General features: G+C 40.8%; 1 protein-coding gene across 1 annotated transcript; it reads right to left on the bottom strand.

Annotated features, from left to right (window-relative positions):
* Window positions 1-1,292: 1,292 nt before the first annotated feature.
* On the bottom strand, window positions 1,293-17,606 carry LOC134172540 (cytosolic phospholipase A2 epsilon-like). Its single transcript, XM_062635710.1, has 20 exons — window positions 17,346-17,606; window positions 14,844-14,916; window positions 13,732-13,868; window positions 13,262-13,393; window positions 11,778-11,818; window positions 11,048-11,090; window positions 10,218-10,290; window positions 9,855-10,024; window positions 9,632-9,712; window positions 9,069-9,106; window positions 8,257-8,392; window positions 7,447-7,583; window positions 6,807-7,029; window positions 5,985-6,099; window positions 5,505-5,642; window positions 4,316-4,423; window positions 3,464-3,655; window positions 2,836-3,002; window positions 2,277-2,463; window positions 1,293-1,743 (listed from the first exon to the last, which is right to left on the bottom strand). The coding sequence occupies exons 1-20, from the start codon at window positions 17,388-17,390 to the stop codon at window positions 1,535-1,537; spliced, it is 2,445 nt and encodes an 814-aa protein (XP_062491694.1). The 5' UTR covers window positions 17,391-17,606; the 3' UTR covers window positions 1,293-1,534.
* Window positions 17,607-19,120: the final 1,514 nt, after the last annotated feature.

The raw sequence follows: 19,120 nt of genomic DNA, 5'->3' as shown, positions 1-19,120 counted from the left end.
AGAGAGGTGGTCAATGCTGTGACCATGGGTTATCTGCAATGAACTTAATCAAAATAAGCTTATCTGTGTGTTTGGAAAGAAATATTTTTGCATATTGCTATGAATGTGTGATCCAGGTTCGCACGGGGTTTAATCTCACGAGGTTATTTCTCTACTGTTTTGGGGGGAGAGGGGATTATTGCTGGTTGGGTTTGGAATTAGTTGGTTTTTTTCGATGAGCCGGTATCTTAACCCTAGGGAACAAATCAGGCAGTGAGAGGCATGCAAGAGGAGCTGAGTGCAAACAAAGCTCTCCTGTCTCCTCCCTCCTGGGAGCAATGACAGAAGCCTAGGTTAGACAACCTCTCACCATGGCACATTCGGCCCAAATGGGCAAATTATGCCATGTATGTGCATGTGGGTGCTGGGTTTGATGCAGGGCCAGACTAGGAGAAATCACTGCTCAGGAGGCACAGATCCTCCTGCAGAAGCTGCTCATGCAAAAGGATATACTTGCTATAGCAAGCATTCCTGGAGCTTTCAGGGATCTCTGTAGGTCTGCACCTTTCTTGTCTTCTGCACAGATAGCTAAAGGGAGCACCATAGTTAAAATAAATTTTTCTTATCTCAAGAGGGAAGAATAAGATTTTTAGAGCAGAAGATCCTCTTTAGATACCCTACCGCAAAACACAAAATCATCCTTCTTGCACCAAGATCGTGTAAAACCCTTTATCCCCCATGTGGTTGCCTCCTAATTCTGCCAGTGTCGAGCTCATGCAAGACCCAGCCAACAGCAAAGGCAGGGAGAGCTGGTGAGATCTAGGGCCTGCATATCCTTGCTCTTGTTTTGGGGGTGGGTTTTAAAGCCATCAGTGTTGCTTTGTTTAGCTTGTATTTCTAGTTACTATATTACTACCACTCACACCGGGAGCGGGAGGAGGGATGGATAGCCAAGAAGCAGTAAGGAAGTGCACAGAGGAGCTTGGCAGTCAAGCAGTGTAGGACTTCATCAACACTTTTGCTTTCTCGGTTATCTGGTACCCATGGCCTGTGTCTCTTTTGCCTCTGTCCAAAGCCTCCCTTGGAGGTGATCTGTGCCCACAGGATTCCATATGATGTATGCCCTTCTTTCTCTAAACACTTGCCTATGATATGTCATGGTCCCAGTCACAAATCCATTCCACAGGCTGCCGCTTGCCTCATTGCCACTTCACAAATGCAAAACACCAGCAGAGATAATAAAATATGCTTTTAATGTGGTCTGCCTTGAACATGTTAGACAAACATTTCAAACACTTTCTCAAGGCTAGCACCTTCTTCTTCATGGCTGCCCATTTTCTGCACCGTACAGTGACTTGGACTCCACTGTTGCAGCTGAATTGCAGTGAATTGCTGCAGTGAAATTCTTTGGAGAAAAAGTTTCTTTTCAGTCTTTTGTTTGTCTGAGATTGCCATTTAGTGAGGTTGAGCAGGATTCCTTGGAAGCCTGCTGGTTCCCTGTAAGGAAGCTTCAGTCTCTCAGTAGGTTGAGACCAAATAATATCTTTCTTTGACATTATTTCTTTTTCTGCCTCTTCCGTGCCACTGCTGTGTCCAAGGCCTTCATAATGAGGTCTTTGTTATTCAGGACATTGTATTCACCCAGCTGAACCAGACGGTCATATACCTTCTCAGTGTATTGAACTGAGTATGTTGAATAAGGGGAACAGGAGCTATAGAGATCAACTTTGCCATCATCCATCTCTGACTCTGAGCGCTTCTGACCTAGGAGAAAGGGGTGACAAATCACTGCTGAGCAATGCAAGCTACTCTGGTCATGAGCAAGCAAATTCTTAACAGGGCAGGGAAAAGAGATGTGTCTTCACAGAGAGAGTTCATGGTCTAAACTACTCTTGTGGTTTAAATTTTTTTATTAAACAAATAATTCTGTTTTCAAACTGACAGCTCAGTCCCTGCTTCAAGTGGATATCAGATGCTTTACATGATGAGAAGAGAAAAATGGTGATTAGTCCTCTTACACCGGTCTGCATTGCAATTTTGAGCTCTACCTGTGGCTCAGGAAGATACATCAAAGTTATCTGCAAACTGCCTATCTTAGGGATCAAAACAGCACAGCCACAGCATCAAATCTGACATGGGAAAAAAAAGTAACTTTATGCAGCAGCAAGGCTTGATGTATTGAAATGAGCCAACAGGAACCTCAGGGAGTAGAGTATTAGATACACTCCTTTAATAAGGAGCATCCTTTTAAGGCTGCCCATGATGTAAACCTTTTTTTCACATATTTGGTTACTTACCTGGTGCTTTGTATTTTTGGAAGGTATCATTAATTAGTGGGAAAAACAGCAGTACTGGAGCTCCTGGTGTCTCAGCACCATCAAAGAGGTAACACTCCTTCAGGTTTTTGTTGTCTTCTTCACTCAAGTCCACCTTGGGAAAAGGGATCCCCTGCTCTGAGCAGTACTTGCAGGTCTGGTCCAGAGCCTGATTCAATTAACAGAACAGTACGAAGACTTAAAGAGGATTTTGAGGATCAGGATTTCTTGAAGTCCAGTAACAAGAGGGCCATTTTCCAAGCTAGCTGCTTGAAAACTCTGAAACCCCTATTGGAAAACACTGCATCATTGGAGAGAACATTTTTTCTTTTCTGTGAGTTTTAGCACAAAACAATTGTATCATGCAAGAAAAACAAATGAGAATATGCACTGCCTATAAATGAAGTATCTGCAGAATTAAGCTACAAATGCTAGTGATCAAGTTTTTTAGTAGGAACAGTATAGAAAATACCTAAGTGTTACAAACTTCCAGGTATTCAGCTGTTGAAGAAGAAATAGAGACTGCTTCAATTCCTCTCACCTGTGTCTGGGATCCCGCACTGTAATTTAAATGCAGGATGATGTCCACCTTTCTTTCTGGTTTTAAAAGTGGCATGATGCTTGTATTGATGAAAAATCCCGTATCTACCAGAGACAGGAATTCCTCAGATTGTGTCAGCTGGTTGGGAAATGTATCTAACACAGTACCTAAAAAGAAAGATTTCTCTTGCTGTAAGTGCAATAGAGTAAAACTGGTTAGCCTCTTTTTCCCTTTTACACCATGACCACAGAGTCCTAACTGGTTACCATCTTTGGGAAAGGAAGATTCTCCACATCCCTTGTCTTCTGCTCTCCCAGCTCCAGCCACATGCAATTGTATGTTGTAGTGGCAACATTCATGAAGGGAGTTTCTTGTGCCTCCCCACTGAGTGTGTCTTCAAACAGAGAAAGGGAGAACCATCACCAGGAGCTGGTGCCCCTGCCTCAGGAGGTGTGTGCCACCACCAAACCATTGGCATAGAGCTCAACACTACACTATGCTACATCCCAGTGTGCTACAACTGATATATCTAATAGTGTTTCCACCCAAACATTGCCTCTAACCTTGGAGAATGGGTTTAAGATCAGATTTGGGTTTTCTCTCCCCAGGCACACAGGTCTTCTGTTACCTTTCCATCGGCAGAAGTGCTTGTTCTCCAGGTAGTCATTATGCATCTGGAAGCCCTTTAGGAAGTTGTGGTCCTGGGCGATGCAGACGCGGTCAGTGAGAGCACTGCGGAGAGTGCTGCCGAGAGGGCCAGGAGGGGTGAACAAGCGAGTCCTCAGCTCGTGTGGCTTCAGAGGTAGGAGGGGCTCCTCCTCTGCACAGGGAAAACGTGTTAAATCCTACCTGCCTAGAACAAGGTCATCCCAAAGGTGTCAGCGTAAGTAGTAAAAATCAGTGGATTTTTTATTTAAAAGGCCTAGGTTGAAAAAACTCAATGAGCACAAGTGACAAAAGTCAAAAGAAAATACAGTACTACTATTACTAGCCAAATACCATTCCTTATGCAGTCCAGGCTTGGATAAAAAACAAGACACAATATCAGGCAGGAATAAAAATCTACTCTGGACATATGCAAACTTGTGGAACAGAGTGAATGGAGGCTTTGGAAAAGGATAACTGTTGTACTTCTTTGTATTACAGTAGCTCTTACTTGCTGTAGTAAAAATCTGCTTTATTAATAATTACAGATAAATCTTATTATTCTTGAACATATTACCCATCTGCCAACATCAGTGTTGTGCCCCCAGTGAGCACACAGTTCACAGGACTGGAGATTTTTAAACTATCCAGTTATGCTTTGCAGTATGAGATTTTGAATCCAATTCCTTCCAGAAAGGCAACATGGCCTTTGAAGAAACCCTCCAAAAAATGCCCAATCTACTGTGCACATCTCATGTAGCAGATGGGTATAATAGTTTATCTAACATTAACTCCACCTAGCAACAAATAGTAAGGAAGAAGTAGGATAATTTACCTATATTGTCAATTTTGTCCTGGGTCCATCTATGCCAGAAATCTTCTGATGAATGGGACAAATTCCAGATATATAATACATTAAATGAGAATAAACTACTCCACATGCCTGTAAAAAGGAAAGAGATTTCTAACTTGTTCACTCATAACATTCACACATCATGAATTGAAAAACTGTTATCATGAGAAGAAATTTGTGAGTCTTGTTCTTTTCCTTAGTTTGTTTTAAATGGATGATATTTCATTCTTATTCGGCTAATGGTTCTTAGGGATGAAAGTTTGCAATCCGAGAGATTTGATGGGAAATTATATTGAAAGGACCTAACTTCAAAGTGATCTTACAGCCTCTGCATTTGTAGGCTTCCCTTTTTGAGAACAAGCCTGTTAACACACAGAGATCAGTTTTCACCATGCATTTTTGACCTTGAGAAACAGTTTCTTTGGTTATCCCTTAGGGCAAAACTTCTCACAGTTTTCTGGCTCAGGAAGTGCAAATGTATGTACATCCAACATAGGCTTAGGCTAAAATAGAGCAGCGTCTCCCTCTCTAAAGTGCAGTGGTCAGCTGAACAAACAGAAGTTTGCAATCAGTCACAAGTTGACAACTTCGGTCTTCGTCTGGAAAACATGTATCCATGCTCCACTTCGGCCAATAATAAAAATGTTTCTAGGTACGACTGCACCATTTTCCCCCCAGGCTTGCTCAGGCAATGTGGAAACTGGAGGCAGCGATGTGTGACTCTCTGGAGCACGGGGACCTGGCGTGTTCAAATGTATCCTGATACATGGATGAATCAGCAAGAAGGCTCATGTAAACTGTCTATAGGAAGCACACAAATTACTGACTACCTGTGAGACAGGCAAGGGGATCTGGAGTTCACCCTTTTGGAGTAGCATGAGCAGAGCCATGGATTCTCAGGGACCTGAATTTTATTGTTGCACTGGAAGTGATACTATATTTTTATTCAAAATTAGCTTTAAAAAGGAAAATAACTATTTGCCACTTTGAATTTTCTTTTTCTTACAGTAAACTGAACCCATTATAGCAGTTATTAATTCATCAATGAAATGTTTATCCTCTCTGGTGAAAATGCCCTATCAGGCGTACGCCAGGGCTTTATTAGTTCTTAGTTTATATAGCTCACATATAAATATGAAAATAAATCATTTGGATGGTTTTAAGATCTTACCTTCTAAGAAGCAGATCCGGGATTCAGGGATCTTCTTCATCAACCGACCCATGAAGAACTCACTGCCAAAATCCTCAGTGCGAACAAAAGCTCCATATTTTTGCAATCCAACCTCATAAGGGGTGAACTCCACCCATTCTGTGACAAGGAATGTGAAGAAGAGAACAGTGTTTTACTACCCTTGTAGATAAAAATGCTGGCGTTGTTATGGGAAGGAAAAGAGTTAAAAATTCAAATAATTTCTGCAGTTAAGTCGAAGTACAGATGAAAACTCATGAACATGAAAAGGCGTTGGAATATATTTCAGTCTGTTGCATAGGCAAACTTTTACTTGACAGCAAGGACATTGTATGAATACAGATCAGCTGAAGATCTCGTCTTTAAATGAGAGGGCTTTTTTTTACACTATCTAAAAAGACTGTCCAGGAATTTACCACCTTAAATATAAAGACAAATGACTCTCAAAAGTCTTGTAATTACCTTTGAAATCCAGAGTACTATAGTTGCTCTTGACATTGACTGCAGTATAGATGGGCAATGGGTTCTGGCCACGATCAATGGCCCGTTGCTGATCGGAGAGTCTATGGTTGTCTTTCTGTGATTCCAGAAATATGGTTACACTGAGATGAAAATTAGCACAACAATGTATTTTCTGTGCCTAAGCTTGAAGGGCAGAAAAAATTCTGCTTCTAAAGTATAGTGTGTGCTGAGATTAAATTATGACATGTTCCATATTTTTCAAAATTCTTGTAAGTATTCTGTTATTAAAATATCTGCAGGCATTTAATCTGATGCCAGATTATTTGATGACTCATTAGAATGAAAATAGAAGGAAATGATGAAGAGCAGAAAGCAATACATTTGGACTAAACCAGTTTAATGCATTATGCTGCAAGTTTATGTAAGGCCTCTCAGCTCTTTCAAAAGTCTGAAGGTCTGTTTGTTAATAATTCTCATGGGCATTAAGATAATGTCTGTAAATTTGTTATTTTGAAATAAAATACTTGCAGAAAAAGACAAAAATATTAAAATATAATTTTTTTTTTTAAATGTTAATCTCGGAGTTTTCTTAGAAAAACATATCCAAAATCTCACGAGCAAGGATGTTGATTTCCACCATGGTTGGACATCTAAACGACGGCCACCAAATGTTTTGGAAATGGCTGTGCATTTGCACACGCACAATCACACGGTTTTGTAACAAACTACTTCTGTCAGAACTAAAAGGAAAAGATCTTCTCCAGAAATTAGTTTTCAGAAAATAGTAAGCCACTGTAAACGTTGCTTTATGACATACTGTACCCCATCATGCAAAAAAGATTCCAGGACAAGGCTCCAGAGATCTATAAAAGATGTTTTGTGGCCCTCTTTTTTCCTTTGAGACAGCTGCTTTTTGTAATACTTCAAGTACTCCAAGGAAAGGGAATTTATTTTGCATTTTGTCATATGTTTTCGAGCCTCACTGATTTGCTTGTCGAGATCCTTTTGTGACCAGTCGGCATCTCTGTACAAGTTTGACATGGTCCTAGAAGAGGAAATATATATTGAAGAGGGGAAAAAAACACCACTTTTTGAAGTAGGCAATGGCTGTATTTTAGATTTTGAATTTAAGTTTTTGGTTTGAAATTAAATAAAGATTTCCTGCCTTTGGTTCCCTAAGAAACTATCATGTTCCCTTTAAAGTCATAGTCAAGATAGCTGTCAAAATGCCTTGAGCCATTTTCCATAAGCCATTCTCAAAAAAACACTTGCTTTCATGTTGTTGCAAACTCTGTCACTTTCCCCCATGAAAAAAATGTAATCTGTCAATTTTGGAAGAAGATAAAAAAAACAGGGCTGCTGATGGTATTATTGGTAGACTATTGCATGTCAGTCCCAGATTACTTCAGTGCATTGGTTTTACCAGGAAGATGCCAGCCAAGAGCTGCCCAGACCTACTTACCACGTAGTACCAGACAAGCCAGTCAGGTATGTGGCACAGTCCAAGATATTGAGTTTCTTGAGCCCCCGCAGACTGCCATACAGTGCAGTCAAAGATCTCATCCCTCCTCCCGTAGTCATGATGGCCACCACCGGGGTCTGTGCAACACAAGAGCAGAAAGGGCTGGCATCACACAGTGGACTGCAGCTGACTGGGGCTCTCAGCAGAGATACACAGCCTGACACCACCACACATGCCCAGACACAGACCCTTTTTTCAAATGATTTCTACTGAAAAATAAGCTACAACTTATTTTATAAAGGAGAATAAAGATGAAAGTAATGACAATTTCTGTTTAGGTAGCTTGTCTCCAAAGTGCTCAATACAGGTATTTGGTAAAACCCAAATGAAAATGCATTAGCACAAACGAAACGGGTGGTAACAAAAGTCGTAAAGGCAAGAATTAAAAAGAAATCTCACAAGTCAATGACAGAAGGAAAGATTACACATAAAAGGATGACAATCATAGGGTAAAGACTGGAAGAAGCTATTTCTCTATAAGGAATATCTACCCAAGATTGCAATGAAGGTGTATCAGGAGTTGAACTCCAGATAGCAACTGCAAAAGACAGTTTTTAAACTGTCTTTTAAACTGTCTTTTAAACTAAAAATAGCAGGGTGAAATGAGAGGTATGGAGCAGTACTGCGAGTGTACATAATTTAAAAGATGAGGAAACATCAGAAAAAAAAATTAACTGGGAAGAAAAATCCTGCGATTATGCTCCCACTGCTAAGGATCTCTTAGATGTTTTTAATGTTTGCCCTACAGACCTCATGGTCCAGCAAATCATGCTCCAGCTGCAGGACTTTCTTCAGAGCAGGAGCAACATAATGCTGCCTTTTGCGTAGAAAGTCTTGTTCCTGCGTGCAGAGGTCGAACCCCAAACGCACATCAAGGTTGTCTGGGCTGGAGCAGAGATCAGGAAATAAGAATATCCTGGGTTATTATTCATAGACAAGCTCAAGAGTTTCCAGTAGAAGAAAATAAATCAGATGCACAAAGTACTACATTTACAGAAGGAGCCTTTCCAATACTCGCAAGCAGGTATAACATACTGCATGAAAGAATGGTAGAAAAAGGGACTGCTAAATGTCTAAGCAGCTATCTAAAGGAAACTTAAGGAAGGACATTCCTGCAGATAATTTCTGAGATGTCTGCTGTCTGGATTCTGTCATATTTTAGCCTGCACTGAGAACTGTAGGAAAAAACTCATATTTGTCTTCAATTAGATAGCAAAGTTTATCTATTTCTGATGAACAGTAACAGGCTATCAGTTGCACTCTTGCACAGTGTTAAAGAAAAGGTTAAAAACTGTGCTGAGCATAACACTGACTAGCATAATTGGCTTGTAATATTATTTCTTCTATTTTATGCATCTTCTTCATTACTCATATCTCAGTATGGATTATATACACTTATTGTGAATTTTGTACCTATAGTTAGCTTTCAGCGCATGTGAATCCACATCACCTAGTCACACAACCTACTGTTCTACTGTGAGTGCCTCCTCCCAGTAAAAAGCCAGGGGGAAATGAGTTCAGTTAAGGACAAGTTAGTCTCCAAGATTGACCAAGTCTCTCACCAGTCTTCTGCCTTTGCATATAAATCAAATCCTTTATCCTGAAAAGCAAGAATGAAAACAGGATAAGCATGAGTATTCCTCCCTTGCAGCCCCACGAGGAATTTAACTTGTGCTGTTCTAGCATTGCAATTACATATTGGGAGCTCCGAAAAATCCAAGAGCACATGTGAACAGATGTAGTGGTTTGTTGTTTTTTTGTCAGGGAAGTTGTTCAGTAGTTCCCAGTGTTTTCTGGTGAATGCAATGTCTGAAGACAACTGCTGTGTACAGAGGAAAGTAATAATGTACACTTTACCCATAGCTACCAACATTAGCCAGCCAGGCTGCAGCCACACTACTATTCTACACAGCAGCATTTGCTCCTCACTTTCTGCCTTATATCCCATAACATCCATGATCCTTTCATCCTATATAGATTTTTTTTTTTAACCATGAATCTAAAAGTGCTTTGCAAAGCATGGTCAGCATCAGCAAGAAATTAGTGCTGCACCAATTAGTTCAGGTGCCCCACTGGTGGGTGAGAAGGGGAAAAACAACCACCCCACAAAAGAGCAGGCACTCACCTCTGCTAAGATCATGTTTTTTCCACTTGGAATGGAATGAAGTTCCACATTTGGAGAGCCGGTATCATGTGCACAAGAGCACTGAAAAAATACAAATATATCCACGGTCATATTGTAAGGAATGTCACTCCCTTTACACAATGCAAATTATTGTTACTATTTATGGTGCATGTCACTTTACGTGACATGACTGTGTTTATTATAAAGTCCACTTATAACATACGATGGCGGGAGGTGGTTTCTTCCCTGGTAGTGTAACATCCAGTGTTGGCTGCTTGTATCTGGCATAGTGGAATTTGGCAGGAGAGGAGCAGCTGAAGAGCAGGTCAGATCCCAGTGTAATGTCTTGGGTGCCCTCATAAGAACCTTGCACTTTAAAGGAGAATTCTTTCTCTAAGAAAGAGACACAAAGAAATATGCAGAAAGACATTTTCTCATCAGAATTGGAAACAAAGATTCTTACAGATCATAGGCTGTTCCCATGTTTCAGATTTGTTGTTGGCTTGTTTTTGGATTCTTACATTAAAACAATTGCGTTCATTATATGAGCACATCATGATTTAAAAATAGCTGATGGATAGCTCACTTGATACAGATTTCTTCCCCTTTTTCTTCTTCTTCTCAATCACCTGAACTTCCAAGCGGCAGATTTTGCGAGACTGTAAGAGATATGAACAATAAAATACCCCATGGGAGGGAATTTTCCATCTAAGGTTGTTTACTAGCCTAAGCTCATACTGACGATGATACAAATGCCATAGAGTCAGTGCATTTTGTCTGGAGGAAAACATTTTCTCTCAACCACAATCTCAATATCAGATGCTGGATGGAACAGGAAGAGTCTCTGAGAAACTGGATGCAGCCAGAGCGAGGGTGGGGGTGCAGCATGGATGAAGATGGGAGAAAGTAAAGGCAAAGGGAAAAACAGCCCTCCTGGGATCCCAACAAAGATACAGAGGAATGATTTAAACAAAAATAATGAGGAAACAAAGCTAATAACATGAACAAACGATGTGGTCAGAAATTCCATGTGTAAAAAGAGCAGTTAGGCATGCAGGAAATGACATGTGCCTGGGATGGAACAAACCCTGTCTTTTGGGCAATATGGGAACTCAGGGGGAGTTCTGTTCAAGGGAGAGTTCACTGCTGCACCAATGTCTCAGACCTAAACCACTTCCATGTGTTGCCTTCGCAATATGAGAGGAATGCTAGCATGGGGGATCTGCCCACTGTTCTGCCTTCAGCCTCTTCACAAGTGCCATCCATGAGGATGTGTCCTGAGGCAGATGAACTGGAAAATCACAGTGTTTCAGTGCTGGCTTTGCTCAGTCAGAGGGTATGTTGGCCTCATGACTGTGAGTCAAATGATGCAAGTGTGGCAACAGGACAAGAAAGATGACAAAATATAACACTCACCACTAGTACTCCATTAGTAATGATGGTTTCAGGAGGGCCTGAACTAGGAAACAGAAAGAAAAACACATTTTTAATAACTCAGTGTAATTACAGTATAATTCATGTTCACACCCTTCTGATTTTCCTTTTGCTTATTTTTAGCTGCATATTGGATTTGGAAGAAAAGTCCCAGGAGTCTTGCAGTACAATTTTCTTCACCCTACTGTCAAGGCACAATAGTCATCCTTCCAGCTCATCCACTCCTGGAGCTCAGGAAGAAAAAAGGTACAACAGGACCAAACCATGTAGTGACTTTACACTGAGGCTGCAGATATTTTCACAGATTCTAGTTTTTTTACAAATTTTAGTTTGTTGGAGGATGGGACAGAAAAGGCTCTAGACCAGAAATTCAGTGTATTATTTCATGTTGTGCTTTGAACAGAGGTGAAGCCTCTTGTTGATTCAAAGACAAATACATAACAAAACAGCAGTCCCAGTTTTCTGGTCCTAAATAGTATTTATTGCATTATGCAAAGAAAAGGGTTTAGGGTGTTCTCCCTGTCTGTCTAAGATTATCCTGGCATACACCAAGTCGTCACACAGCTCATAGCACACATTCCTCAGGAAACCGTATTCATCATCAGCATCATCAAGGAATGATGCACTCTGGACAATTAGACTAGATTATTTCATGCATTTGAATTGCTGTTTCTTTTTGCTGCAGATTATATTTTATTCAATGTTTACTCACATATTATCCAATGCAAATCCCACTTCTAGCTCCTGTTGTTTCTGGAAAATAAAAGAAGGCACTGGTCTACTGGCAGTTCTCATAATGCAAGTTCTCACTCTCACAATATAGTTACACATGCATCATTTGTGATTGGCAGAGATTTAAAATAGAGGCATCTTCCACCTCACATTTGTGTGTCTTGAGCCACACAATTCTTTATTGATTGGAAGTGTCTGGATGGCTGTGATAGCCATTTTTAACAAACAAAGTAGTTGGCTACCTGCTTCTGCTGCGACAAAAGGGACAGACAAAGGCAGAGATGCTATCTGCCAGCAGAGAGAAAGGGTGGGCTGGGGGGCACAGCTGAAGCCTTCTAGTGTAAGGAGGGGAAATGTTGACATGCAAAGCAGCTGTGGAAAATGACAACCACTTTACTCAGAAATGTGTTGAGAACATTGGTGCAGAGGTAAATCTGACATTAAGGCCTGGTCTGTGGGTGGTGAAGAAGAGTGTAATCCCTAGGAGGGAGGAAGAAAACGCAGGAGAGAGGAAAACAAAGGTGGGGACAGAAGGGATGATGAACAGAGAAGTGAGACCAGGCTGTAGGTTACTTAGTTGCTGAAATTACCTATTGCATTAAAGAAATGAAAAAGTTATTAATATAGGAAAAAAATGTTATAAAGGCCTGAAGAGTATGAGCTCTAACTACTGTAGCTGTGCAAATGCAATAATGAGAGGCTTGGATATAGCACCTGTAACCACCCAGACAGTAATGAGCTGGGTTACAGCTAGCCAGAAGTTTCTATTTTACCAAGGGCTAGTAGAATTCCACACATTGCTCCTCTCGTATTTTGGAGAAAAATAAACGGTCAAATAAGACGTTTCAAGATAATGAACTGCAGAGTGGAGTTTGAGTGGGTAATTGATCAGCTGAATGGTACATGACAAATGCACAAGACACTGTGAGAGAAGTGGAAAAGGAAAGGGACAGACAAAACATACCAGGGGTGGGATGGGTGACTTTCAGAGCCTCCCTGGACATTCAAATTAAGAATATATCTTGTTGCCAAGCTGACTTAGACACCTTATTTAAACACCCATGCCACAGTCCATAATTAGAAACTAGTCTGGTTTGACACCTTCTTCTGATCACAGTTATTACTTCCTAATTAATAGGTTAAGTAACAAGTTATGACAAAAGCATAATGTATTAGCATGGACACACTCCTTGATCCTCTACGGGAGCAGATTCAGCAAAGTGACAATTTTACAAAGACACCTGGTTTGTGAGCCACTGTGGCCAGCACCAAACCCATCAGTGCACTTTCAGATCCAGGTGTGAAGAGGCTTTCCCACATCAGAATGAAAAGAACTCCCTTTTATGTGCCTGGGCAGTCCACACACAAGAAGGAAAAAAGAAGAAGTATTTTGCAAATAACATTTTAGACAGAAAAGCAAACATGCTCTTGCCAACCAATACCATTCCTTATTTCAGACCTCACCTGTGAATCGCACTTGAAGTGCATGAAGACTTCCTCTCCCAGGGAAAGTTTGGCTATATCAAAGTACACCGTGAAGAGGTGGTCATCTTGAGTAATCACATCCTTATCATAGAGTGCCAGCTCCAGCACATTCTGGAAAGAAAAGGACTTTATTATGTCTCATGTCTCATTCAAAGCAGGAGACCCTGGATACAGCTGGTTTAGTCAGGAGCAACAGGACATAAAGAGGCAAAACCGATGAAAAGGAATGTGAGGAAATCACAGACATCTCAAGGGTCATATTCCACCCATGGCTGAGAGATGCCTGTCTTTCATAGCATGGAAAACCATCATAAGGATATGCGTTATTCTCACATCTTTCTGCGTCTTTCCTTGCCTCCTGTCAAAATTACTTATGTCCCCTTAGCAAAGGATAAAACCTGGCAGTTCCTCCGTAGGTCATGGTTAACAGGGAAGTTCCAGTTCAGTACCTTGACCTGACTTTGGATCCTGAAGTAGAAGGTTTCATTCCAGGCTGGATCTTTACAGTTCGTGATGGTCTTAGTCTTAAATTTGTCAGTTGAAGCAGTTGGCAGCCACAAACTCACATAGCAATCAGTCTGGCTTACTGCATGTTAAAAACACAAACACATCTAAAATAAGGATTTGTTCTGGAAGAAAGCATGAATTGAACAGCATGAAGCTTTTCTTCAAAGAGAGACACTGTGATACATGATGATATATTTCTCCAACATAAACATTACAGTTTAGGTAATAGGAATAGAGAAAAAAGAAGAGAGACATGATTTTTCTCTGAATAAATGTAATTAGATGTATAATACATGCATTAAAAACAAAGGATTTTCTTTTCCTTCTGTGTCATCAAGTAATCAATATGTCTCAGGATAGACTAATACAGGACAGCCATAGCACCCTCTATCTGGAAGGATTAAGGAAATAGAGTGACAGCTTCTATTTTAGTCAGACAGAACCTTAAAAAAAAGTCCAGAACAGAGGAAAAAAAGATGCTTCTTGTTTTCTGCATAAGTAAAGCTATCATTTTCTATTATATTTCAGTTGCAGGCCATCAGAAATGAACGTACAAAATGTAACAAAACCTAACAGGATTTTATCTGTGAAAGCTGATCATAGGGAATTGGGGTATGTTAATTTGGATTACTTAGCCTTGAGCTTGACTGCCAGCTACTTTTGAGATAAGGCTGCTCCCTTTTCAGTATTTGCTCCATTATCCCAATCAGTTTGAGTTCTTTTTTCACATAAAAATATTCCAGAAGAAACCACAAGAGATCTTTCCACACCTCTTGCTTTCAACAGACTGCAGAGCTTTCCCTGCTTGCTTTAGGGATGCAGAGAAATATGTGCAATAGGTGCATAAGTGACCTGACTGTACAAAGTTACGTCTGCACAGAATAGGGCTGATGCAAAGAAAAGTAACTCACTATGCTAATTGCTGGAAGCAGCATGCCAGTGAAAGGACTTTCTCCAGCATGGAAAATATCTAGAAAGCACTTTTTCTTGGACCAGGATAAGCTAGTACCTCATGAAGGTTAAGGGAACTAAACAGAGAACTACAGATACTTACAGACATCTGCCTGGAGGATATTTCTTGCTCTTATGACTCTTACAGTCAGTAAGTAACACAGAGATAATTCTGTCTGCAGGGAAAAAACCAAAACGAACAACATACAAAAGACAAGAGCAAATCCCACTTGCACGCAGCACATTTAGAAATGGTCAAGAGAGAGAAATACCCAAATTGTGAAAAACTTAGTCTAATTTTGCTATGTGACTATGAAATAGCCAATATATTTATTTTTCTACCGATATCTATATCAAGTACTAGACTGAAAGTCTTCTCTACCTTTATAGCATGAAATGTGGACTTCTATTATTACGGACAATTTATTTGCTTTCTGGTGAAAATCTAGCTGCACAAAGTGGTAAGATTAAGACTCAGACTGGGAGAAGATTTACTTGTTAAATTTCCAAGGCAGAAAATGAAAAGCTGCCTTAGGCTTTTTGCAAGTGATAAAATTATTGTTGTGGAAATCACCTGTCACCCAGTGATTGCACACGTTCAGTGTCTTGGGCTACAGAATATGGTTTTCTCATATTCCTGCCCTTTTAAACGTACAGGAGTCCCCACAGGTAAACGTGACCTCTGATATCCGTGCTGCTGTCAATGTCAGAGGAAGACATCACTGCTTTGCACTTCCACCATGCTATTCACTATGTATACATTTTTAGTTGACAGGGACATAACTGCCCCTCTTGAAGTGAGCTCACCTATGATTTTGTCTTGTGAGAACTATTTCTCTAGTTCTGAACCATGTAAACTCTTCATGTCTGAAGTTTCTTTGCACTGTTTTGCATAGGAAGTGTAAACACAGTGTTTTACAACTGATAAGAAACTTGTTTGTTCCCTTTGGCTTCTCTTTGCTAATTAGCTCATGTCTCTGACATTAAGGCTTCATGCTTGGCTTCTTAGCCTCTCATATTGGAGCCCAAACATAAGCCCATATTCCTTGTCCTTTTACCATAAAATAAACAAATAAGTACCATTAATCTCCAGTCATGGAAATGGGGAAAAGACACAATATGATGGAATATAAATCAACAGAAAAATGTTACTCCAAGAGTTCTGAAGTGCAAAAGGCATTTAGTGCAACTACAGGGCCATGGGCAGGTAGGACACAACCTGCTCACTCTACATATACTGCAAAATGACTACAAAAAGACCATTTCCAGTCCTGAAGTGGCATTAGCATGACACTGATTCATTAATCCCACTGAGAAGCATGTGTGACACAGGTACTGTGGGAAAGGAGAGCAGGACTTTTGCTCTACTTGGCCTGTCTGAGTAAAGCAATTTGGTATGTACTGAGTTAATAATGTGCTGTGCTTACCATCCGTAAAAAGGTACATCAGTGTTCATAGGCTCAATGGAATATGTCTGTGTGATGTCTCTCATATTGTTTATTGAGTGTATTAATGCACACAGCAATAAATATATGTCTTGGAGTTTGGAGGCAGGTACAGATGGAAAGTGTTCAGTAATTACAGAGCCAGTAACTGCCAGTGGCTGGCTGCAGAGAAGACACTTTCCTGGAAGGTCTTAAGGCAGTTTCATGGATGAGGTCTCTCGGAGCTACCTTTGTGGACTGTGGTGATCTCACAGTGCCAGGGAAGGAGTACAGATTGAACAAAGTACTCAGGCATGCGAATGTGCTCTGTCATAACCAGGGAGCCTTGGCTTAGACATCGCAGAGGTGTAAATTACAGCTGGCCAAAATTCTGTCAGTGGAGAGTTTTGCCTAAAAAAATTTGAGAGGTTTGGTTTGTTCTTCTGAACCTGCCACGATTGTGGAGTGTAGAGTGTTGAGTTTTAGGGCCTATTTTCTCATCTTTGGGTTTTCCATTCAACTAATCAGCAGAAAGGGCTGGCTATTCCCTAAACTGTAAGCACAAAACCTGTTTCTCAGCAGCTTAAGTCAGCTAGAAACAGAACAAGGGAGAGTTCCTAATTGTTACTAAATGGCCTCAAACTAGAGAGAACAAGGTCAAAAAGCCTTTTTCAGCAGATGTGGTCTTCTCATTTCTTAGAGGACATATTTCACATAATTTGTCTGAAATCTCCTGGAAAACAATTAGGTTTTTGTAAAGGCCAGAAGAAGGATTAACCCAGGAAACCAGGTGTTGAAAATCCACTTCTAGATTGTCCCACATACCTTGTGGGTTTAAGTGCCACAGTTTCACACCTCTTATTACTTAGGCTGGCAGTAAATTTAGCAAGACATATGTAGCAGAAAGCCTATTCAAACCCATCCTTTTGAAGAAAAGTCCTGTTAAAATGTGGTTCATTTCCCATGTAACAAGGAAAACAACACTAGGACTTTAACATGAAGCAAGACTGTGTAAGTGAAGTGATTAAAACGATAAGCGAGATAGTGCTTCACAGAGGGAGCTGTGGGTTACTGAGCTAATCAGACTGGCAGATTCTGAACCCTGTCTGTTCTCATCCAGGCTCCACCCAGCAGGAAAGTCTCTTCTACAAGTTTTGATTTTAAATTCTCCTTTGTGGTACCTTTGTAACAGGAGTTTGCTGTTCCCCAGCAGGATTCATCCACATAGTTCCTTCTTCTAGCTGAGAGGTTTGAGTGATCACCTCCTGCAACAAGAAGGGACAACATTACCCCTGGAAAAAACATCTTGTTTCTTAAAAGCAATCTTCATCAGGAACCAAGAACTGCAGAACAGCAGTGAAGAGGAGCCTATAGGCAGTGCTGGCTGTAAAGCCTGTACAAATGATTCCTGCTGTGCCCGGTGCCACTGCTTGCTCCGTGCTTGCCCCAGTAAGCCTGGGCAGAGGCGTAGCAGCCAGGTAAGGTCCACCCTTTGCATGACACATGGGGAGGGAAGGCTCCTGGCCCTGACTGTTAAAGGAACCGTCTCCCATACACACACCCTATTGTTAATCTTTTACCTTGAAGCACATTTCTATTTAATACTTACTCTAAGGCTGCATACATCACATCTCTAAAATTAAGAAAACCTCTAATAAACAAAATGTTCCCTTAGTAAAGAAACTCGTACTGCTCAAGTAGTTTTCACTTCCTTCCTATGATTTACTATGATTTTTAAAATTTTGATAATGAGTTCCTGAAGCACTTTCTCCATCCTGTGCAGTTATTTGTAGTCAATGGTAAGTCAAAACTGTAGTCCCAACTTTGCACTATGTGCAGCATAAACAGCTGAGATATCAGCTGCTTTTCTTTGCTCTGCACCCTTCTTACCTGGGACAAAATGCCATCTTGCTCCATTGTGGTCATTGTCATGTACACGTCCAGTGTTATCTCTGACACTGCAATTTCACATCTCCCAGCTTCCACAGACGCCAATAGTTTAAGCGTCTCATATGCAGGTGAGCAACTATTTTATAAACTGACTCAGAGCCCCACCTCTGCCTGATTTCTTAAACCCACTTATTCCCCTCCCATTTTCTTATTCTAGGAAGCTGAACTCTGTGGTCAAGTAAGTAGGAATACCTTTACGTATAGAGCAGGAGGAAGTATGCAGTTTGAGTCATTTGCCCAATGCTGGCCAATAGCAAGTTTATAACTAATGGTAAGAGAAGGATGCCCTTTTATCTGAGCACCGAAATTTCCACTTCGTGAGACCTCAAAACCTACAGAAATACTCTGCAATAAAATACGGCAACAGTATATTAATTGGGTGTAGATTATCCATGACAGTAAGCTGGTAGGATAAAACAACTAAAGAAAAAACAAAAGGAGGCAACACTATTGCTCTCAGACTAAACTGGTTCTTGCAAAAGCCAGTTTAAGGCTTTCTGTACCACATGTCTCTCCAATCCCAAGTCTACATGTGCAGAGCAGACACACACATGTTATGGTTTATATGTCTCACCCTTGGTCCAGCAGGGCGGGGTCTCTCCTCGAGTAGTATTCTTTCGCCCTTCTTTCCTATGACTTACAATTATTTTTGTTTAGATGAAGAGTCCTAAAGCAATGATTTTCCTTAGCTTAGCTCCACTGCACCACTTTCCAGCTCAGACTCTGGCTGTTATCTAGATGCATTTAAGAGCCTATGTCTGACCCAATGAACTCTGCCAGCCAGAGACAAAACTAAGCACCGAATGCACTCCATCCTCTGAACCATCCTCAGCACCCCTGTGAAGCTGCTACAGGACACTTGTGCCTGCCCTGTGAGCACCAAAATGCCTCCTATACCACTGAAGCCAGCACAGCTCCCAACTCACTGGAGTAGGGTTAAAAAGGACAGCCAAAGACTGTTGTATCTTTAGCAGGTCATAACAGACCAAAATCTCTGAGGGAATGG

The sequence above is a fragment of the Pezoporus occidentalis genome, unplaced genomic scaffold (genome assembly GCF_034315485.1).
Source record: "Pezoporus occidentalis ecotype Australia unplaced genomic scaffold, CSIRO_AGI_Poc_V1 ctg46, whole genome shotgun sequence".
In the NCBI taxonomy this organism is placed as follows: domain Eukaryota; kingdom Metazoa; phylum Chordata; class Aves; order Psittaciformes; family Psittacidae; genus Pezoporus; species Pezoporus occidentalis.
The sequence above is the reverse complement of the archived record's forward strand: the minus strand, read 5'-3'. Positions and strand labels throughout refer to the sequence as shown.